The sequence below is a fragment of the Symphalangus syndactylus genome, chromosome 21, assembly GCF_028878055.3.
Source record: "Symphalangus syndactylus isolate Jambi chromosome 21, NHGRI_mSymSyn1-v2.1_pri, whole genome shotgun sequence".
In the NCBI taxonomy this organism is placed as follows: domain Eukaryota; kingdom Metazoa; phylum Chordata; class Mammalia; order Primates; family Hylobatidae; genus Symphalangus; species Symphalangus syndactylus.
Window position 1 is genome coordinate 60,738,663 of NC_072443.2, and position 23,772 is coordinate 60,762,434.

At 37.6% G+C, this 23,772-nt stretch overlaps 1 protein-coding gene and 1 long non-coding RNA gene across 5 annotated transcripts in view; one reads left to right on the plus strand and one right to left on the minus strand.

Moving 5' to 3' along the window:
* LOC129471619 (uncharacterized) overlaps positions 1-23,772 on the plus strand; it is a 273,569-nt gene that overhangs the window by 178,802 nt on the left and 70,995 nt on the right. The gene's annotated exons all lie outside the window — the stretch shown is intronic.
* GRM7 (glutamate metabotropic receptor 7) overlaps positions 1-23,772 on the minus strand; it is an 879,282-nt gene that overhangs the window by 36,078 nt on the left and 819,432 nt on the right. For 2 of the 4 annotated variants that reach the window (XM_055260432.2, XM_063630706.1), the window contains exon 10: positions 18,530-18,621. The exons of 1 other annotated variant lie outside the window; for it this stretch is intronic. In XM_055260432.2, coding sequence (XP_055116407.1) covers positions 18,551-18,621 — 71 coding nt within the window. In that variant the 3' untranslated portion in view covers positions 18,530-18,550. Of the gene's footprint in view, positions 1-16,458; positions 17,660-18,529; positions 18,622-23,772 lie in introns of those variants that run through there. One more of the 4 variants, XM_055260433.2, reaches the window with a different exon arrangement.

Below are 23,772 nucleotides of genomic sequence, written 5' to 3' on the forward strand. Positions count from 1 at the left end.
TCTTTCAAAAAACCCTTGACATTCAAGGATGACATGGGTAGGAGAGTTGGCCAAGATGAAGCCATTTTGGGCTTCAGGGCTTCAGTAATGTATAGAGTATATGAGATACTGATCCCTCTAGACCTTGGCATAGCAAGTCAAGGCCTGGGGGGTAATCTTGCTTATCATGTCTAGCCACCACAACCTTGTCTGGGGTCTTAAAGGCTTCTCGAACAGAGAAGGACTGGTGATTTGTCCCAGGTTTTCTATAGTTAAGCAGAACAATTAATGATATCTAGCTCTTGCCATTCTGCCATAAAGCGTGGCCAAGGAGGTTCTCTATCCACCTAGACATAAGGTTCAGTACATGTGTTCCACTGCCCAGGGTGGACAAGAGCCCTATGGAGCTCCAGGATATGCCCAGAGAGCCAGGCAGTTGGGGACATCAGGGAAAGATGGCTGGATGGGCATTCTGGCAGGTCTAAGTCCAGCTGCCAGTACATATATTTGTGTTCACATATATATTGAATACTTCTCTCTATTGTAACTGATGTACCCTTTTGGTAGCATCCTGGCTAGCTGCATGACAACAGTGCAATGTATTCAGCAAATTAAAATATCGTTATTTTAAAAACTTAAAGCTTGGATAGGATTCAAAATTAATTCATATTATCAAAAGACATTTTAATATTACTTTTTTCAATAAAAGAGAAGCTATTGGATTGTTCAAATATAAATTCAACTGTTACACATTTCTGAATTGTAGAAAAAACTACTCTCAAACTTTTTATCATTCACTTAATGTTTTTCATTTATGTTCTCTATAAAGAATTTGAAGAGTATGATCAAAAAGTCTTGACCAGGAATTTTTTTATAACTCTTTTATGCATATAAATTGATGTGAAATAGCTGTTCATGAAAGCAAGCCTGAGTTTTCTTTTAAAATGTTGAAAATACTAGGTTTTGAAGTTTGACACAAAATAAACATTCAACCTCTTTAAAACTTTTGAATTTAGTAATCATACTTAAATAACAAGTGATTTTTTTCAGCAAGCTTTACATACATTTCCCCAAATCCTCTCCAGTTTACCCAGTGTGCTTTACCAATATTATCATGTTTTATATGCACTAAGACATGAAAAATCACTGTTTGAATGGATGCATAGAATGGACAATCTATTAAGTCTATTTTGTGTGCTGGTCAATGGAACCCAGCAGAAATGATGGATGGGTTTAGAAATTGGCTGCAAGGAACAAGGGCTTCTTATTTTGGAGACAAGATAGTATGAAGGGACAGTTTCATTTTGACAACAGCTTATAGGTAATCATTTTTGAAAATGAATTTTGTATGTGGCCTCAAGATACAGAACTTGGTGCAAGCTTTATGAAAAGCCATGTGACCTTAGTAACTTATACAACTTCTCTAAGCCTCCATTTCTGCAGGTATCAAATGTATATTATAACAACTAGCTCAAGGGTAATTGTCAAGCATGAATGAATTATCCTTGTAAAATGCTCAGTATAGCACCTATGCCTAGTAAGCAAATGGGAAAGACTGGGCCAGATGGTAGTAGATTCCCTATCACTGGAAGTATTCAAGCATATTATGGCAGATCACATTTTTAGATTGGCACAATTACAATAAAATCTTTAATAACCCTAAGATCCCCTGTATAGCTGAAACTCCCAGATTGGAAGTGGCAGAGCCATCTCTAGAATAAACGCCACAGCCCAGGGTGTAGGCCATCTACCAGATAAAAAAAAAAAAAAAAAGTCTTAATGTGAAATCTTTCAATGAACCCTCATTAAGAATTTTTTAGTATGAACGTTGATGAGGACCCTTGTCTTTCTTAAGAAAGAACTTACAGTAGCATGCATTGGACTTACTTGGGGGGGTGGGGTTTGTTAAAACACAGATTAATGGATCTCAACCCCAGAGTTTCTGATTCAGCAGGTCTGGAGTGGGGTCCCAAAATTTGCATTATTAATAAGTTTCCAGATATTGCTGATGCTTCTGGTCCTAAGATCAGTGTTGAGAACATTAGAGCAATGCTACATTGGAGCAATGCTTCTCAGTTCTAGCTGACATTAGATTCACCTGGGGAGATATTTAAACTTATAGCTATATGGAAACTTACCCTAAACCAATTACATAGAATCCTGGGTGACAGAGCCCAGGCACGGGTGTATGTTAAAAGGTGTCCAAGTGATTCAGATGAGCAGTCAGTACTGAGAACAATAGAGATAGAATATCCATATTTTAGCTAGTGATCATCTTGCTACTAGATCCTAATGTTGGATTAATTTTTTCATTAGTTTTTGTTATGACTATCTCCTCTGTATTTCAGTGTATTTTTTAAAATGTCACAGTGACATTTGAAAAAAGTGTTTTTGTACTCTGAGACTGTTCCAATAAGTTGCATCCCATCCTCTTCCTAATTATTCAAGAGCTGACTTACTGTTAGCAATTAGATGAAAATATGTAGCCTGTAATTAAGATCAGTATATATGACAGTGCAAATGGAGTTTGAATATTTTATTATTTATGCTTTTATTATTTTAAGTGTTTCAAATCATTGTACTTAGAATAACTTAAAGCATCTTTTAAGTGAAATTATAACTTGCAGTATATTTTGTTTTCTAAGACAGAAACACCTTTAGATAACAATAGCCAATTGAATTGCATCAAGTTTTCATATTTAAATTTTAGTGTAGTTATATAATGGCTCTTTGAAGCCGGATTAAAATGTTTATGACTAGTGGACTCACATCTGCCATAGGGGTTAAGTTTTTAAATCAGCATGCATGGCAAAGGTTGTACATAGTCAAAATTTTCTTTCAGAATCCTTTAAATCTACATTATCCAGACTGTGCTCCAAAGACCAGCAACATGGGCATCGCCCAGGAGATTGTGAAAAATGTGGAGTCTCCACAACTTATTGAATCTACACCAATGGTTTAACTAGATTCTTGGGTGATGGTATGGACATTAAAATTTGAGAAGCATTGCCTTAAATTATTCATTAATCACTAAGGCCTGAGACTTCAGTAGCTGAAGAGCCCACAATTATTTACTCAGTTTCTCTTTGCAGTTTTGTTGAGGCTTCATTTTTCCTTTTGAAGTGGAGGCCTGCCTCTAGGTTGAACAAGGAAAGTAGGAAGAAGAATTTTTTTCTTTACTTCCTTCCCTCCTCCCTCCCATTTCTTCTATATAGACTTCATGTGGTCCAATGCATGTTAGCTGAAAATGCATGCATTGAAACTCCATTGTATTTTATATGATAGTGTAAAAAATTGATTGCCTATCTACCATAGGCGTGGTGACGAAGATGCAATGGCAAAGAGGAAAAAATGATTCCCACTGTCATGGAGCTTAGCGTCTAAAAATGTCTAATTGAAGATCATCAGTGATTAGCAGGCTTTCAATGCATGAAGCATACTGTGTTCTGTTCAACTTAGTGTTCAGTTTCCAGATCTCTAGTGAAGAACATCTTCTCTTAGGAATCCCTGTGAACTGACCATCCACAGGGAGTTTTCTGAGTGACGCTCCTACCATCCTACCACCAGTTTAATTGCCCTCCTTCAATTCTTACTGAGGCCTGAAGGGATGACTTGAAATAAAAGCGGCCGGGCACGGTGGCTCATGCCTGTAATCCCAGCACTTTGGGAGGCCAAGGCGGGTGGATCACGAGGTCAGGAGATCGACACCATCCTGGCTAACATGGTGAAACCCTGTCTCTACTAAAAAATACAACAAAAATCAGCCAGGCACGGTGGTGTGTGCCTGTAGTCCCAGCTACTTGGGAGGCTGAGGCAGGAGAATGGCGTGAACCCAGGAGACGGAGCTTGTAGTGAGCCGAGATCGTGCCACTGCACTCCAGCCTAGGTAACAGAGTGAGACTCCGTCTCAAAAAAAAAAAAAAAAAAAGAAATAAATAAAGGCAACCACAGGTATCTTCTGTATGAGCTTCCAAAACCAGGCCTCCAGTGGCCAAGGAGAATTAATGGCATCGGGAGAGAAAAGCATCTTTGGAGACAGACTGGGCAGCCTGCCAACAAGGTCCCCTGTATCGTTATGCCAGAGCTTCTCACTCATGCCCAATCCCAAGCATGTCTCAGGATGCTGGCGGTGCCAACTCCACATCTTATATCGGCAGTCTCCAAATATTCTAAACAATTTCATGCATCTGTTCCCTGGGGGAAAGGGTAAAAAGGGCTTCATTTTTCACTGCCCTCATAGGATGTGATTGATTCCACTTTCTGGATGCTTGCTTTCTGTTAACAACTATCTTGAAGAAGAAAGCTTTTCACTTATGAAGGGAAGGAAAGAATGACCTGTGAGATGAGGACTGATCACCTAATCCTATGATCTGAATTTCTTTCTTACCTCTTAAAACTATTTACATTCCTGCCAGCTGCTGGCTCTCCTTAAAATGCCACAAGATACTTGTAAGTGTCCTTTTTTTCCCTAACAATGTGTGGCAGATGTTTGGGGTTTCATGTCTTTAAATGCCTTTCATCAGTGCAGAAACTGCATTTCCTGGTGGCTGTTATCCCCATACAATGGCTGTTGTATAATGATTTATTGTGTTTAATCAGAAATTACAACTTGCTTCTGAATAAAAGGAACAAAGCACATATTACAGGATATTTATGACTAAATCTATTTACTATTATGAAGAATCTAAAAGCTTAGCAATCTCTTTCAAAGACAAACTGTCAAGCTTGAAAAAAACTCCAGCTGTTTGAGATTTCAAATCCTTAGCAGAATGACTGATCTAGACTGAGGCACTCTATTTGAGTATCTTTTTTAAAACAAAGCTCTTGAAGACAATTTTCTCTGTTATGTATTTTCTTTACTACAATGCAAGCTGAGAGCTTGGTGGCGTTCCCAGGAGAACTGCTGATGCTGAGATGCTTGGATCCTACAATTCCAGCTTCCACTGTCCTTCTGGCTGTCATTGAGACCAGAGAGATGTGTTGTTGGGAGAGGGAGGCAGGTTTCTGACTTGAGTTCAGGGACATCTACTGAGTCGTGGGGATGTGCCCTTGTTGAAAGCAGGTTGTTGTCTTATCTGAATACAGAAGAAATTTCTAAGAGGTTCCAAAGGAGATCTGATATCCCAAAAGTCCTAGGTGATTCTGCTAAATGCTAGTTGAGAAGGGACACCAATTTCTGAGTATCAGTTATGTATCAGATCACATCCTGGGACGTTAGCTTGTGCCATCTCACCCAGTCTTGAAATAACTTGCTTACAGAGGGTACGGTATCCCTGTGTTGACAGATGAGGCAGCTTAGATGGGAAGATGTTTGTTTCAGAGTTATGCCAGGTCCAACTCCAAAGCCTGTAACTCTGACCCTAAACTGGCTCTCCAGTCAAAGATGCCTCACTTCTTCTGGGATCAGATAACTTTTCTTAGGCAATCAAGTTATTTTTTTTTTAAGAAAAAATTGTATCTTCAAAACTATAAAGTTGGTTAGAAGCTTGGAACTGCACTAGATTCAAAATGCTCATAGCAGTCTTATGAAGAGGGCTAAGAAAATAATTCTTTGTAATCCTTCCCAATGACATGATAAAAAAAAAAACCCATTAGGAGCCAAAGTAAGTAGCAGAAAAGATAAAAATACGCTAATTTTTGAAAATGGATGAATTTCATGATTAGATCAGTGTTGTCTACTCACCAACAGAGGTACAGTTCAAATTAGATCCATTCGAACCATATATTTTCAAATTTAAAAAATTGTTTCATAAAAGTAACTTATTATAGAATTTAGAAAGTACATAGGCTTTTCCTTTCCTGATTATAAGAACTACTGTAAATACATATCCCCTTGGTTTGAAATGTGTATGTAGAGAGTTGAAGGAAGAATACTTCTATTTTTTCCCCATTGTTACCAACTGTCTAGTAAATATTCCTGTAGAGATGTCCCCTCTAAAGTTTATGTAATTATATTCACATTTACAGGTGACCTAGGGTCTGATGACAGAGCTTTTTCAGAAAACTAGGTGGTCAGTTTTTCCCTAGATGTAAATTCTTTCTTACATGAAATCAAACTTTGAGTTTTGAGCTTTCAGGCCAGGATTGACTGTAACCCAGGGACCACTAAGGTGAAGTGGTTGCCTCAACTTTTGCACTGTTCTGAGAGATTACCCTTTGCCATCTGTAGCTTTGAGGTTTTTGAGCATAGATTTTTATAAAGTCTGCAGATATATCCTGTTCCTAAGCTGTCAAAAGTATATAGAGTCTCTGACAATACTTCCCGCCCCAGTGCTTCTGCATATTATCTTTTCTGCAACTCCTCAGTTGTAAAACCCCAATTGACATCTTTCTCTATATAGAGTACATTCTCGTAGCTTTCAGAAGAGAATTTGGGAATATTCACAGCTGAGTTCTAGTTGTTTTTTCTGCTCTTCTCCAGGCTTACCCATCATATAGTAGCCCAGGGGTACTTAACTGAGAGTAATTGTGCCCTCAGAAAACATTAGGCAATTTCTGAAGATGTCTTTGATGGTCAGCATTGGGGTGGAAGTCAAAGATGTTGCTAAACATCCTAAGATGCAGAGGACAGCCCACTGCAACAAGAATTGTCCAGGCCCACATGTCAGTAGTGCCATGGTTGGAAAGGCCTGTGGTTTAGCTGTACTGGAAAACAGACCTTCCACAAACACACCATGTATTTACCTACCACTGGGAGGTAGTCCATTGGTTAGAGCATGATCTCTGGGCCCAAATGGCCTGGGCTTATCTCCAAGATCCTCTATTTATCAGCTGTGTGACTTTGAGAAAATTATTTAAAATCTCTGTACCTCAGTTTCCTTATCTGTAAAAGGAGCCTAATGATGGTTATCACATACAGTTGTATAATTAAGTGAGTTAATACATATTAAGTACACAGAATAGTGGCTGGTGCGTGGGAAGAACCCAATATGTGCCACACAGCATGGCTGCCACTGCTGCTGCCACTTTATGCATTTGGACTTTATTGAGGATGATCCCTCTGCCCAGAACACTCTCTCCCATATTGCCTCATCTTTAAGCCATAGTCAGACTTTCCCCTTGCAAATGGCCCCCTTCAGTCCTTTTCACATACATCTAGCATAAGTCACTGTACAGTGCCTGGCAAAGAGTAATTTGTTCTCCTTTCTCCTTTTAATTGAAAATTCCTGGAGGAGCTACAGCTTGCTCTATCTCAGCCTTCCATGCAGAGTCCCTAACAAGAGTAACCACTCTGTAAATTAATAGCAAACTTTTCTTTCTTTTCAGACTTAATATAACCTCTTTAGTAAGCCTCACAAGACTATTTGTTCGAACACAAGAAGCCTGGTTTTAAACTGGGCATTTGCAGTGTCTTTATAACCCCTACAGCAATGGTGGAACCTCCTTAATAGTTGGCACTGAAAGCCAAAAGCTGAGTGAAAGTGCAGAGTTGAATCCTGTTTCCTCCCTCAGACACAAGACAGACACTCATCTTCAGCTATGCCAGCCTTCTCGCCTTGGGGAGTTATACACCATGAACTGCTATGTAGAGCTAATAATTCACTCCTCCTTTTAAAGCCGTCTGTCTTGACTGATTTTCCATTCTGGCTTGAGCTAGATAAGGTGACAAGTGGTGACTCGCTGCTGCTGATCATCTATGAGTAGAAGAAACCAAAATAATTTTGTATACTGCATTGTAAATCTGAATCTTCTATCATGAGATAACTTTTGTTGTTCTCTCCTTGGCTTAAAATTAATTTTTTCAGTTCAAAAATATTACAGCTCTTTAATGAAGAAATGCTGAGGTACAAAGGGATCAGAATGGGTTATAAAACTTCTGTCACTAATACCTTGGATCATTTTCTTAGCCTCTCTGAGCCTTACTTTAGGCTTTCTATAAACGAGGATAATGACACCTACCTCAGTGAGATAACCTGAAGATAAAGAAAGATGCTGAATTTGCAGGCACAAAATAAAAGAAAACTATAAAATGTTACATAAGGGCAAGTTGATTACAATAGTTAATTGATGATGATGTAATTTTTAAAAATTAGGTATATTTTTCTTTTTTGCCTATTTTATACTTCTGGACACAAACTCATTGATGCTGTTTTATTGAGAAGATTGAGAAGTCAATATTTAAAAAAAACGTATAGCTTGTATGCAAGTTCATAGAAAGAAAGACATGGTTCGTTCTTTCTCAATCCGTTATCTGGCCTAGAATGAGCACCTGAGATGCTGAGGGAGGTTTCTCTTTAGCTGTAGTGTACTCAACCCGATTGATAGAACTGGCCTAGAACTGGGATTAAATATCTTTTGCTGGCTCTTCTTACTAGCTTTCCATGCTAGTTTTAAATAAAAGCTCTCCCAATATATAAATTGATAGCAGAAACTCCTCTAGCTAATGTAAAACATTATTAACTGTTTATGATTCACATAAAACTTCTGATCGCTGAAAAATAGCCATCTTCAGTCCTTTGCCTGTATTGTTTTCTCCTTCTGAAACATTTAGAAAGCAACTGCCAGAAAATGTTGCCAAAGGCTAACCACGCACAGAAAAAATAAGACGCGTCAATCTGACTTTTTAGAAAAAGAGAATTTTCCAGCTGACACCAGAATCTCAAAGTTGGCCAATCCAAGTGAAAAGTGCTTGGAAGTGTTCTGTTTAAGGTTGGGTGAAGCCTCTGTACATATCCTTGAATATTTAATTTGGCTTTTCTGTTACTAAGGAAACATGGCATGATGAGTGAATATTCACATTACTTCCATTTGGGTGGTGACTAAGAAAACCATCCTCCCTTAGATACAGGGCCTTACTGTAGTCATTCTCCATGTACTGACCACAGACAAACTTGCCATCTTGCCTCCTTTTCAAGAATTAGGTTCAACTATAGAATGAATGAATAGAAAGCAGTATACATAGCTTGTGAAAGGAATTGGGGAAACCTTCTCAACTAAGAGAACATCATTTCTGGTAAACTATTTTTGTTAGCTCACGGTATATGTTGTACACTCTACAATGTAAATGGCTTTTTACTAGAAGCTACAAAAGAAATGGGTCCAAACACTCTTGAGAGACCTATAGACAATTCTCATAAGCAATGGAGGGTATTAAGAACAACAGGAACTCTTCTATAAAGGACGTTCTTATCCCTCTTTTTACCTTCTCTAAGCTGTGGCTCAGTGCTGTTTAACTTTTTGTGATAATGGAAATGTTCTCTAACTTTGTGGTCCAATATGGGAGCTGCTAGCTATATGTGCCTGTTGAGAACCTGAAGTGTGACTAGTGCAACTGAGAAGCCGAATGTTTAAGATTATTTAATTCTAATTATTTTAAATAGCCACAAGTATCCAGTGGCTACTGTATAGATTGACAACTATATGTCAGTTGATGATAGTCATTAAGGAGTAACAACAAATTATTTAGCATTCTATTACATGCCAATCACTGTTTTAAGCATCATGTCATATATATTAACTAATTTAATCCTAATAACTGCCCCATGCAGTAGTTACTAAGATTATACCAGTTTTACAGATGAGAAAACTGATGCGCAGAGTAGGCAACATGGCCACATCACAATCTGGAGAATGACAAAGTTGGATTTAGAATCCAGGTATATGGGCTTCAGCATCTTTAGTCTTAACCTGGGCACTGGACTGCTTCTCCATAAGATCATGGCTGATTTATTAACAGCAATAGTTATTGAAGACTATCCTGACCATTTTCAATACCTGATTGGGCAGAAACGCATAGAAAGCATAAATGAAGATTTAAAAATCATAATCTCTTTGAGGTCTTCAGGGCTAAAAAAATGTAGACTTCCTCGGCTGAGTGCCTTGAAATGATTGCATAAGATGTATCAACACACTTTGCCTACAAAAGGCCAGGCCTTGTGGCGGACTGAGTGCAGAAAAAAGGAATATTGACCCAGCTTCTTATTGAGTGTTGTCATAGAGATACAGCTTTAAACAAAGGTGATGCTATGTTTTTCTGCTCCAGTAACAGAGCTCAGCAATTAACTTCAGCTTTATTTAGTCTGCAACACCAGTCTGGAGAGGCTCTTGAGAGAGGACCTTGACATAGCTTCTCACAGTGCTAGCCTACAGAGGGGTGACTTCTTGGGGACATGGTAGATGCCACTTGTGCAATAAACCCAACTAACTTTTCAAAAATCAATCATTTTAATACCATAAAAAACACTTTGCTCCGCAAGTGATCACCATCACGTCAACGCCGTATTGCATGTGTTTCTTATCAAGGACAATTTAAGAAATAAAACTGTTTCCCAAACCTGGATATGCATCAGAATCACTGGGAAGCTTGTTAAATACAGGTGACCTTTTGATGCCCACCAGGCTAGGGGAACAAATGATTTAAATTAGACCAAAGTATAAACTGAAATGTACTTTAGAAGGTTTGTTTTTGGCAAATTTTCTGCCATACATAGGACTTTTTAAAATTGGTCATTGGCGTTTCCTTAAATATCTGAGTACTAACAGGTGCTAATTTTTAAACCATGATGGTGAAAATGTTGAATGTATTTATGCCTGGAGTCAGGAAATATGCGTTGTGTTATGAAATTAAATGAAAACTAAGTGTGTTTAAATGTGATTTCCCAGATAGCTCATTTGACAATACAGTGAAATTTTGGCTTTAAGGCACCATTGCTCCAAAAATGATCAATGCTAAATAGGTTGAAGACAAGACAGTAGATGTATTGACATTTCAAGATGTAAAATCCTGCAGGTTGTTCCAAACAAAAATTAGATGCAGATGGATTGCTTGACATTCTTAAACTTTATTATGTGTGGTACAGGAAGACAATGGGTACAAGAGACCAAATAGAAGAATATCAGATGGGAATCTCCAAAATCCTTTCCTAGAGGAAATAGAAACAGAAAATCCAGTTAATTTGAGATGACACCATCACAACACTGATAGTTAACATTTGAATTGCTATTGTGCTAAATTCTAATCTAAGCACTTTACCTTTATTTCTCACTACTACCATATGAGCTTATATTTTACAGATGAGGAAATTTAGACACAGAAAGATGATCTTTTCTAAAGAGTCAGCATTTTCTTGCTTGGCATTAATGATAAAGTTTCACCTACTGATCCCTTGTTTGATTTTCTTTTCCTGTAAATGGGAATGGGTCAGAACCCCCCATGAATGCTACTCTTCCTGCATTCTTGACCCAGAAGAAACTGAGAATCTAGTACTCAGAAAGAGACTGGCTTTTCAGTATTGCATCACAGTAGATCACAATAGATCACAGTAGGGATCTCTTCATCATTTGGTATCATTGATGTCTTCCTTAAATAAAGCTCTTAGACAAGATTCTAGTGGGCCATGATCTCAAGACATGTTTAGTGCAATTTCCTTAATTATGTGGGACTATTAAGAGGATGTTGCTGGCATGCATGTGATGAGAACTACCCACAACTAAACTCATGCAAACAAGATAAGGTCTCTTTCATTCATTAAGTTCATTGGTGGGCTGGGTGGCAAAGCTTTCTTAGGACACTTAGAACGACAGATACTTGCCTCAGACAATCGCTTGACTAGATGCCAGTGCAGATGGTCAGTTGCAGTTGCACTTCTCACCTGAATAAAAACAACAGCTCAAGTCTCAGTCTGGACTTTGGCAAACCACGGGAAATTAAATGCAAATGAAATTTGCAAACATGACAAAAACGAGGGAAAGAGGAATTAAGGTCCAAGAACAAAAATGTAGCATTTTTCATACTAACCCTAGGAGGCCAGCTTAATCAAATTTTCAGCTCAGACTGATAATGACCCTGGTGGCCAGTTTCTTTATAGAGCTTTGCTATGGCAAAAGCAGAGAGAGAAGCAGGTGATGAAGGGATGGGGACAATTAGCTTTTCACATTTTTGTTCCAGGGAATTGCCATTTTTTAATGCTAGCAAATCTGAGTTTAATTGCCTTTGCTCATGTTTCCATGCCAAACTTGATTACCTTAAGCAGAGGTGAGTCTGCTTATAACCATCTGTATATGAAGACTCATGGTTTGAACTCTGAATGGCTAAACGTCACTCAGGATGACCAGTAGATGTCAAATATGATCATCAATGGATTTCAATGAATTCTGAGACTTAAACATTTCCAGTTCTAGCAGACCATGTTCTTTATATAACAGGAACTACAGTGTTTAAGTTTTTAGACCATCAAAAAAAATCCAAGAGGAAGTGAAATTATATCCAGTGGTCTTTGCAATACGATAAAGAAAAGAAAAGAAAAAAAAGAAAGATGCATCTCACTCTGCAGTGGCCCTGAAGTCAGATTATGTTTCCCTCCTTGAAACCATGGAGGACCTAGCTAATCTTTAGCAAACTGAGGGCCTCTAGAATCAACTTATGAGAAGAAGAAATGATGAAGAGACAGATGATGTAGACTGAGACATTTTACCTTATTCAATCCCATTTCAGAAAAATTCATTAGAGCCACAAGACCTGAGTACAGGTGTCTACTCTGCCACTCATTGGTGTGTGTTACTAGGAAGCTAATTCACTGCTCTAAGTCGGTTTTGCCACCTGTCAATAAGACCTGCCTCAATGGATAGTTGAGTACATTCTAAACTTTGCAGCAATAGTGAAAATATGGTGAAAATTTCTAATATTATTATTAAATTGCTGCAAATGATCATGATAGGCCCTTTGAAGACTGAGATGAATGAGTCTGGCCCTCCAGGGTGGTCCCATATTTAATATAAGTGCAATAAAAGCCAAACTTCAAAGTATCAAGGAAGATCTCTGAGAAGTTTTGTTAATTGATTTTTTGGTAGGATCCCAGCTTCTAAAGGAAACCAAATGCGTTTTCACGAGCTAAAATTAAGGGAATCTGTTCCACTCAGTCATCATTCTATCACTCAAGACATACCCCAGAACTATTATTTGTACTTAAAGTGTTCTTCAGCTTGCCAGCCGGCCAGGAACTACCTGTCGAAGTTAATCACATGTAGTGGTTCATATATCAGGTGGTATGAGCCTATCTGTCCCATAGCAGCTTTGCTGAGTGACTGATAGCCTTCTCTCTCAATTTCACCAAGCCAAAAGACTACTAATGATGCATCGAAAGGCCACAGTAAACTATCTTGAAAATAGAGATTGTTGTACCTAGAGAAAAGGTTGCCTGACTTTATTGGCAATCCTAGATATCATGACTTCCAACTCTGAGAGTTTATGATAGACAAAAATGTAACCAAAATAAAAAAGAGAAAGGAAAGCCAATTAAAATAAAACACAGGGCTGGGCATGGTGGCTCACACCTGTAATCCCAGCACTTTGGGAGGCCGAGGTGGGTGAATCATGAGGTCAGGAGTTCGAGACCAGCCTGACAAACATGGTGAAACCCCATCTCCACTAAAAATACAAAAATTAGCCAGGCGTGGTGGCAGATGCCTGTAATCCCAGCTACTCATATACATACCCATATATGTAATCCCAGCTCTCATATACAGAATCTCATGCCACCTCCATGGTACCTCATCAAGATTAGCTTATTTCCATCTTATTAAAGAGGAAACTGAGGATTGAAACTTAACCAAAATCAGAGATCCATTAAGTGATGAAGCCTATGCTACCCCAAGTATCAGAGCCAGGATGGGACTCTCAGTCCAGTTTTTCTTATTCTTGACCAGACAAAAAGATAGCACATGCAAGGTTATAACCAATACTTGGACCAACACTTACAGAAAATGGAGTTCCCGATCCATGTCATGTTTTCCTAAGTGTTGGGTCAGCTCAGGAAGAACAAGCTTTGGAAATGTTATCTCAATCCTCTTTGTGAAAGCTGAGGTCCTCAGAGGTTACTATGAAAGAGGGCAGAGATATAAAGGGAATTGAAAACTAATCTTCAACTTGAAAAAAAAAATGAGAATAGTCATTTAGATCATAGAGAGAAATAATGATTACCTTTGATTCCTAGAGAAAGTTAATTTAAAGTGTAATCCAAGTTCCACTGTACAGCCAAAAAAAAAAAATCTGCAAAGTTGAGATACATCTTTAGTAGATGGAAATGAGTCACAAGGGTCACCTCTTTTGAATATTGGGAAGATGCTCATTCACAATAATTGTGGGAAAGAAAGATTTTGGAGATTAACTGACCCTGGTTTAGGATACACAGTGTTTTTTAAATGCAAATGATATTTGGTATCATGATAAAGACAAAATCTGTCCTGAATGACAGTCTCTAAGGAAATGCACTCAATAGTCAGAAAACCACCAATTTGATTGCTTATGTTTTTGTGTTTACCAAATTAGAATCTATAACTATTTAAAGCAAGTCCTTAGGATCCATGTCCAGTGGAATCTTTCAAGTTCATGTGTACTTTGAAAGTATAGATATCTGTGGCCCATGAAATAAAATAGGCATAAAACTTCATTGGTTTATAAATGGGTTTAGCACAAGAAAAGAAATTAATTACACAAGCCGAGATGTAGCACTGACACCCATTTTAGGAGCTGTACATTACAACTACACCATATTTTTGAAACCTGTGACATCACGTTTATACATTGTATTTTTAGGGTGGTCTTTGTGATCTTAGAGGCTTTATCTGGAAGAATATAATTCCACCTGCTGAGGCTGTTGACTTATTGTTTTTATTTTTATAATATTATTATTGCTAACAAATATTCACTTATAAATGTTTACTGTGCATCTACCGACTTCTAGATAATAGGAGCCTTTGGTATGGGAAGTATTGTGCTCCATTCATTCCAAGCACATTTTCTCACAGCCTAGTACTTACTAGCCCTTGTACTTAAAGGCACAAAGACAAAGGAAACTCAGTCTTTCTACCCTCAGGCTGGTTCCTGCATTTCATTCCCTAAAACTATATGCCTCAAAACCCAGTAGCCTCACAGAACTGCTTTCTAGTATCAGAACATGTCATATTCTCTTGTACTCCAGGTTCTTTGTGTATACTTTCCCCTACCTTGAGTGCCTTTCCTTTTATGGCTGCCTGGAGCCCTTTATCTATTAGGGGCAGCTCAAGCAAAACATACCAGGTGATGGTCTCCACCTGTAGCTTGATGACGCTTGGTACATACCTTGAGGAAGAGCCCTTGTCACCTTTGAGTCTATTACTTACCTTCGAGTCTTCCATCAGATCTGAGCTCCCTGAGAGCACTGTCCCCTCCTGTCCCCCACTCCTAGTCAGTTCATGGATGGCCCAGAGGAGAGGTGCTTGGCAAATATTTCTTTGACTGACCCAATTTAAGGATACTCAGTAAAAAATCTTGACCAGATAGGACAGTGCAATGCATATATGTAAAACTTGACATAGTTTTTGTGACTTTGAGGTATGATGTGTACATTTCTTTTATGCAAGGAATGAGAGAAGTAGTAGCCATGTAAACATTCATCCGGTTCTTTAAGTTGAACTCCAGTTGCAGAACCGAGATGGCAGATATTAATTGGATTTTGAAGATATGCTGAGATATCAAACCTTGGCGAGAGAAATGATGTGTCTCACAGACCTCTTAGGCAGAGAGAAATATGCCAAAAAGATTTATAGCTGCATTTATTCCTGAGGTGATTCAGTGTCAAAGGTCAGATAACATATATTCTTTGCTGTATTTATAGTGTTTCAAAGTGAATTTTAAGTGGAGGTGGTCTCCAGTTATAGCAGAGATATCACATTGAATGTTAAAGAGGGAGAGTCCCAACATGATACGAAAACTTGCACTGCACGGTTCCAAAAAGCTTAAAATTGCCAAATAATCCCATTCATTACAAGAAACCAAATATGATTTTTATAATATCATTCAATAATGGATGTGAATAATATAATTCATGTGTTTGGCATTCTCACAAGGCTTAATTATACTCTCAAAGTTTTTTTCATCAAAATACCATCCAGGGTGTGAAAATTTACCTCCTAACAAAACTTATTTCCTGACCCGGTCATGGTGATGATGCCAGATTAATTGTGCTTTTTATTTTGTACCTAATTGCATTTCGACATAAATGTCATTAGGTTGATAACACTTTGCAGAGTTTTAAATTTTATAAATATTCATGTAAAGGATGCAGAAAGTATTGATTCTGCTGATGCCTGGCTGAGAGTGTTTGTCACATGAGAGTGCTTTTAAACAGTGGCATGTTATGGAATGCATTTTCAAACCAGGCTTAGGTTATGTTCCATCTGAATTTGAACCTACTTCCTTCAAATCCCTATAAGCAAATATTTGATTTGCTGTAAACAGTGTGGCTTTGTTGGGACATGATGCCTGACACTAAGTTTTAGTAGCACAGTAATATGAAAGTTTACTCTTGAATCTGTGGTTTTCTTTTTACTGTCTTGTCTCCCTGAAAGCAGTCACTTAGAAATGGATTTGAACGCATAACATTAAGAGACTTCTTTCATTGCCCTCCTAAGTTCACTAGTCTCATTATTGACCTGAACAAGTAAATCACGTGTTCTTTGAATTAATGTAACTTAAACCAACTTATATCCCCAATTATTTTGAAGCAGTTCCACAAAATGTTTATCATTAATTTTTAAAGTCACATTTAAATTGGTCAGAAAAGGAGACCAAATACAATTATTATTTGTATTTGGAATACCATTGTGAAAACAAAGACGGGAAGAAATAGAATAATAAACTAATAAAAGCCCTATGATATTGACATAGGAAACAGACCAGTCCACATTATTAAGCAATTATTCCCCTCTCATGATGTGACCTCATTGCTTTCTCTCATCAAAATCTTTGAAGTAAGACAATTCTAGCTACAAGTTTGAATTTACTTCTAATCTGTATATCCTAAAAATGTTTTTTAACCAAAAGGTTGGCTTAAAATATTTTCATCTGACTCCCTTTAAACCCAAAGGCATCAACTTAGGAGCAAAAGAATTTTTATGGATTGAGATTAAATCTATCATTTTTACCCAGGGAAAATTCCTTCTTATTTATTCTCAGTCAGTCTCATGTAAAAAGACTATTAAAGTGTTGAGCTCCAGTGTTTTGACAAGCACTTGTACTACAAAAAAACTCGAAATCTCGCTGGAATACAGTTACATATTCACTGGGAGGAAAGAATGGCCTATTTAAAAACTAGGACAGATCATGTTGATAGGGAAAAAGGAAATAACTATGTGAACAATATACCCTAAATTAAAGACTGAGTTACTGGCGTCCATCTAAAGTCAACAGAAAATGTCATTACTCTTTGGAAGTACTCTTATGCTGTCTTACCATACTAAATGGATAAAAGAGAGAGCAAGATTTTATTTATATTCAGAATACTGTTACACAAACAAGGATGGGAAGAACCAGAACAGTGATCTGATAAAAGTCCCATGTTATCAATGTAGGAAAGAGAAAGGCCAGTCTACATTATTAAGCAATATTTTTCCCCTCCTACAGTATGACCTCACTGCTTACTCTCTTGGAATCTCTCTCGAGAGAGGTCTCTCTATTATATAAGTACAATAGGAGGTTCAGAGAAAATCAAAAGAGAACGTTTTACTCAAAGCCACCACATGACTTTAATAACTTATTCCATGTTCTCTACTGTATATTTTCCCATAGTTTGGAATGCCCGGTTCCACGTGGATGAGGATGCTTGCCATGGCAAGTGTTGTTTTCCACTGTCGTGTAATATTGCTTAGGCTGAAACAGGGTGATGATAAGATCCTTTCAGAGTATATTTTCTTTAGTGAGAGCCTAAAGCAATATAAAAGCATCTATGGTGAATCCATTATTATTCTTATGCCAGCCCACTCATGTGGCCAGTTCACACATCACACAATACATCATCATTTTCTCTAATCTATTTATTTGAACACCTTTGGCATTTATTGGTATTTCTTGGGCATAACCAATGTTGAAACTAATCTTTAGACCCTTGTGGTCTTTCATTGACCCTTTTTCTGCTTTTGTGTGATGACTAAAGTTGGTTCAGTGTTTCTCAAAGGGAGAACTATGAGCCACAAATCATCATCAACATATTATCAATCCCGGCCAGTAAACCTATTTATTTTCTGCAGAGAAGGAACCAAGACAACTTTGAATTAAAGATGGTAAGGCCATTTGTTGCTATTTCAATGGATACTTTTTTAGGAATGTGTACACTTCTTTGAATGTATTTAGTAAAAATAAACCAGAACAAACATTTTACTAGGTCTGCATTTACTAAGCATCCCCCTTCTCTCCTTATAGGTTTCCCACATTGCCTTCTAAACCCACAGTAGGAAATCATACATTGAGAAATATTGAGAAATAGTTTTTTACCACTGGTAGTTTTAAAGTAGAGCATGTGTCAGAATGATCAGCAACAGTTCTCTGCAATTACTGGCTAGCTGTTCAGGAAGACAAATGTGTATATACTCATAAACACGTTCTTTAGAAAATTAAGCAGGCATATGACCAACGGCAGCTGCTGGCACTAAGCTTATCAAATCGATCATCTTTGAAAATTCATTTCTTCCTATAGATATATCTTCAGGTAATCATGCACAGTTTCCATGGAAACATTTCTAATTCTCATTGGAGACAAGAACACATAAATAAATAAGAATTAGATTGTTTTCTTACCTTTGGGAAAGCAGTCAAAAGCTATACTGTTGGTGGGATAGTGTACCAAGTAACAGACTTTTGTACACTCTTTCTTACTGGTGGTATACAGTCTACAGGAAAAGTAAATATATAGGTATGTATAAAATAAATGTGCACACAATATTACTTTTTATTATCATTATTTTCCTTTTGGGAAAAGGCTGCGATAGAGACCATACACATCATGCCCACTCTTTTGGTGGGTTCAATAGCCTTTGGTAGACCAGGTCACCTCAATTCAGGTACCTCTGAACATGGGAGTACTGGTGCCTCTTGAGTTAAGGGAGTTGGGTTTTACTTGCTTGAGTTGGAACAGCTGAGGGAACCAGCCCAAACATAATTTATCTATCTGCTCAGAGCATTATTTTCTTCTTCTTGCCAGCCCTTTTTTCTCAGCCTAGTCCAGTCATGCTGTCCAGCCTGTGTGGTTAGTCCAAGAGGATGAAACAAGTAACATAAAGTTGAGAATGTTAGGGATCCAAACAAATGGAGAAGCAAAACAAAACAAGAACCATAACAAATTAACACAGCACAGAAGTGTGTTCTAGAATTTTCTAGGCACCATTATTTATGTAGAGTTTTGGTGCCCACATCCATTTTCCAGCAGTCTGAATTCTTTTTCTTTTTTTTTTTTTTAAAATAACATACCTCCTTATATTGACAGTTCTAGTTTATGTAACAAATTTACTTTGTTGAGAACAGCACAAGTTGTTATTTATGTATTTTCCTTATTGTAGATGCAAATATGGTAGCACAAGAAAAACACCATCAGAATACAATTCCGTATCTCATTTTGTATTTTAGGTACAAATTGTTATTCTTCTAACATGTGCTTCATCATACAACGTGTTAATTGGCTTAAACCAGTCTTTTAGGTAGTCTATGTCCAGTCTCTATCCCAGAGTGAGTTCATCAGTCATACATCTCTACATCCAAAAAAAGGGTGTGTCCCTCACTGTCCACCCGCCTGCCATCTCTAGTTGCTGCTGACCTGCCAGAGTAAACTCTCTGTATCTAGCTAAGGTCCTTGAAGTATTTCTCTGCACGACTTGCAGGGCATTAGCTTAGAAAATGGATGGTAGCTTAAGAGAAAGGTAGCTTAGGGCCAGGCCTCTCTTCACTGTGATCTTTTACCGAAGAAAGCATGAGAGCCAAAGACAATTTACAGAACATCTTCTGGTTGATACCAGTCCAGGTGAAGAAGGCTGCAGTTCTTATCCACCCATCCCAATAAAGCCATGCTGCCTCTTAGTTAATATTATCCATCCAACTTGAAAAGGATCGTCGTGGCCATCAATAAGCCATAGCCCAAGCACAACCATGGCATCTTGTTTATCTGGCATCTACAAGTTTGCCATGAACATACATCTGCCAAGTGAACTATAGAAAGTGCAGGGAAACGTGCCAAATTCAGGATGCAGGTGGGAGAAACAGTTTGAGGTGCCCTTCTTCTTAGACAGGAATGTGAGAAGGCATCATCATGGCCAGATATAAAGCTATCCAAATGAGGCCAGGTTCTTTTAAACTTTTAGCAATGGAAGTCTTATTTGCATAAATAAAATTTAGTAAGTAGCTGAGCTACAGCCCTATGCCCTCTGAGCTTGCTATTTTTCAATCTAAGTGCAGAGACCAGCAAGCATTGGCCCAACTCTGAATATCTAATATGCCAGCAGTGCACAGATAAATTGAAATTTTGAGATTTACTTTTTGTTTACTCCACAAGTAATGGAGTTTTTCTTTCATATAATGGACTGTTAGCTAAGGAAGCAAACTAAGAGGATAATTGTATTTCTTGAGGAAAAAATATGGTAGTATAAATGTCTTCCATATTAAGTCAGCGAGCAAATTCATTTTTATGTAGACATGTAGTTGCAGTGTGGAGTTGGATGAGTAGAAGCATGCATGCACCAGATGGCAAACTGCAGTGATGGAGCAGAGCTGTTAAAAATGAAAACACTGAGGATTGAAATACATTGAGACTAAGTGTTTAGAGCAACAATGAATAAGAGGACATTTCTGTTCCACTATTTACTTTGTAGCTCATAGTATAAACTCTACTTTCTCTCAGACACCCTCCCTCAGAAAATAGTGTACAGAATTTGCCCATTGGAGAGACAAATTCCTTTTTCAAGTGCATGAGCTATGTTTTTGTTTGTTCTTAACCAGTGAGCTTAAATTCAGAAAATAATGTCTTTTATCTCTGTTACCAAAGTTAAGATATTGGAGACAATTTTAGCTATATTTGGCATTAAACAGAATACTATAATGTTACCTAGCATAGCATAGTCATATCTGTTTTTATTAATTGAATTTTTCACTATTGTTATTTTCCTATATACATGCATTTTTGCATTGCTGCGGACTGGTTTTTCAAATGTCATTGCTGTCTGCGATGTTACTTTTTCCCTATTAGTGGCTCGTTTTGAGATCATTTTAAATGACTATTTGTATGTTTGTCTCATCTCAAATGTTTTATTTCTTTGAGTTGACTTTGTCCTAGATCAGTATCAACGCTAAAACTTTGGGAGCTATATCCAATGTGGACTCAGATTGAGTTTCCTAGAATAAAATCCTTGTCAATTTCTAGAGCTACACTGTCCAAGACAGTAGCCTCAGCCACAAGTGTATGCTTAAATTTAAATGCAATGTAAATAAAGTTTACTTAATTAAAAACTAAGTAAAATAACAAATGCATTTCTTCAGTTGAGTAGCCATATTTCAAGTGTTCAATAGCCACATGTGCTAGTGCTTACTCTATTAGACAGCACACACATAAAACATGACCATCACTGCAGAAAGTACTATTGGACAGCTTTTGTGCAGATAAGCTCTTTGGATTCTTTTTTGGGAACTTTGAGAGCTGGGTCATCAGAAACCCCAATGTTTGGAGGTACATGAATCTCCTCCTATGGTTTAGCAAATATCTAATTAAGTTTTCATGGTGTTTTAGGGCGTGTCTACACAATAACAAAAGAGCTAAAGCAATTGGAAAAAATCTTTCCAACTGGTGGTGAGAAAAAGGCTCTATTTTATTTGATTTTTCTGAATTGTTTACCTTGGCTCTATGTAGACACTAGAACAACAGCAAAAACCCAATGAAACTTTTTCAAGGAAAGAGATACCAAATGAAATTATTGGAATACAATTTTTGAATTAATCAGATGAGGCCTCTACCTGGGCAGCCTTCTTTGAGCTCAGGTTACTCCTGTCTTTGTAGACAAAACAAGCAATAATACGTTAAAGTATGTTTAAAGAATCTCCCAACAAACATCATTATATTCTGCATACACGAACTATATTACCAAATAAGGAAACCAAAAGAGTAGTTCCTGCACTGGAATTTTGACATGCCATTCATATTCTAAGACACAGAGGAGCAAAGAGGAACAAGCGTGGGTTGAAGAGTCAGACCTGGGTTTTAGTCAAACCTCTGCTGTTAACTACATGTGTGGCTTTGGTAATGTTACTTAATCTTGCAAAGCCAAGGTTTCCTCGGTAAAATGAGAATAACAATATGTATTCTATAGATGTACTGTGAGGAGTAAGTAAGACATTCCACACAAAGCATTCCTCATAATGCCTATTTCAAAGAGTACTTTACGCTAGCATTAGCATTAATGTCAGTGTTAGCATGTTAACAACCAATGTCATACCCAAAAAAAGCCTCAACAAGGATTGGACCTCATCACTAAATAGGAACAGTAGTAATGTTTTTTGAAAGTTAATAATTCTTAAATAGCATAGTATTGAATTGTCCAAACTCAAAACTTCTAATTTCGTCTTTTTTTCCCTAGTAAATATAGGCTTCCAATTATGTTTTCTGCTTATTGACTTTGAACAGTATCTAGTTAAATTGTGTGTGTGTGTGTGTGCAAAAATAAAGCTATTATTGGAATATTTGCAAGAAAAGGTTTCATGAAATGTGAATTTAACAAGACAACCTATAATAAAAAGCCACTAATTATAAATATATAGGTATATTTATCAACACAGGTATAGGTATAATAGATGCACACATATGTTCATATAAATTCTTCTCTTTTTTCTTTTTTTTTTGAGACGGAGTTTTGCTCTTGTTGCCCAGGCTGGAGTGCAATGGCACGTCTCAGCTCACTGCAACCTCTGCCCTCCTGGGTTCAAGCAATTCTCCTGCCTCAGCCTCCCGAGTAGCTGGGATTACAGGCACGGCAACCACGCCCAGCTAATTTTGTAGTTTTAGTAGAGACGGGGTTTCTCCATGTTGGTCAGGCTGGTTTTGAACTCCCGACCTTAGGTGATCCACCCACCTCGTCCTCCCAAAGTGCTGGGATTACAGGCGTGAGCCACCATGCCCAGCCATAAATTCTTCTTTTGAGGATTTAGTTTTATCTACCCTGTGGTGTTTAATCTACACTTAACTGCACCTTTATATCTACTACATCTTAATAAATTATGCTGAAATTTATTTCTAAGCAAAGCTTTTTGCCTCTTCAAGAATAGAAGGATGTTGACATTTAGTTGATATAGTGTTTTCTTGATATAATATTTTATGATATACTTATGACATAGTTACTATCTCTTTTATACATAATTATGTTGAGTTTTAGAAAAGCTCAGTGATTCTTAATGCCACATGGCTGGTAAATGGAGTGGTTTACATCTGAACCCAGGTATGTCTCAACCCAAAGCCTCTTCCTACATCACACTGAATGCCGCAGCAAGTCACCATCCACTTGCCCTCCTCTCAATTGGCCACTTGCTCTGGAGACACAACAGAGCCTATCATTCATTCTGTTCCTCCCTTCTCAGTATGTTCCTTTAGCCTTGTCCTAGGATCCCTTCTGTCAAAAAGTCAAACTGGAGCCCACAATGTTGTTAATTAACCTTGTTACTTTGTCTACATATTTTCAAAGTATTTCACAACATTCACTCAACTATTCATAAATAGAGATAGGCCAAAATCACAGTTCTTTGTGTAGTGTTTGCCAGGATCAAACCCAGTTGGCTTCTTGGTTTTTATTAAAGATATCTCTCTTATTTGCAGAGCAAAAAGGATTTCCTCAAGAGTATTTAAAATTGAGACTTCCTTCTATTTGGCATTAAGCCTTTGACACCAAGATCAGCTTCTAACTGAAATATAATATGTTGTGAATGACTTAATGGATAACCTGAAATCCCTTCTGCCATAAACAACAGGAAGTATCACAAATATTTGAATCTGCCTCATTCTAAATGCAACTAGC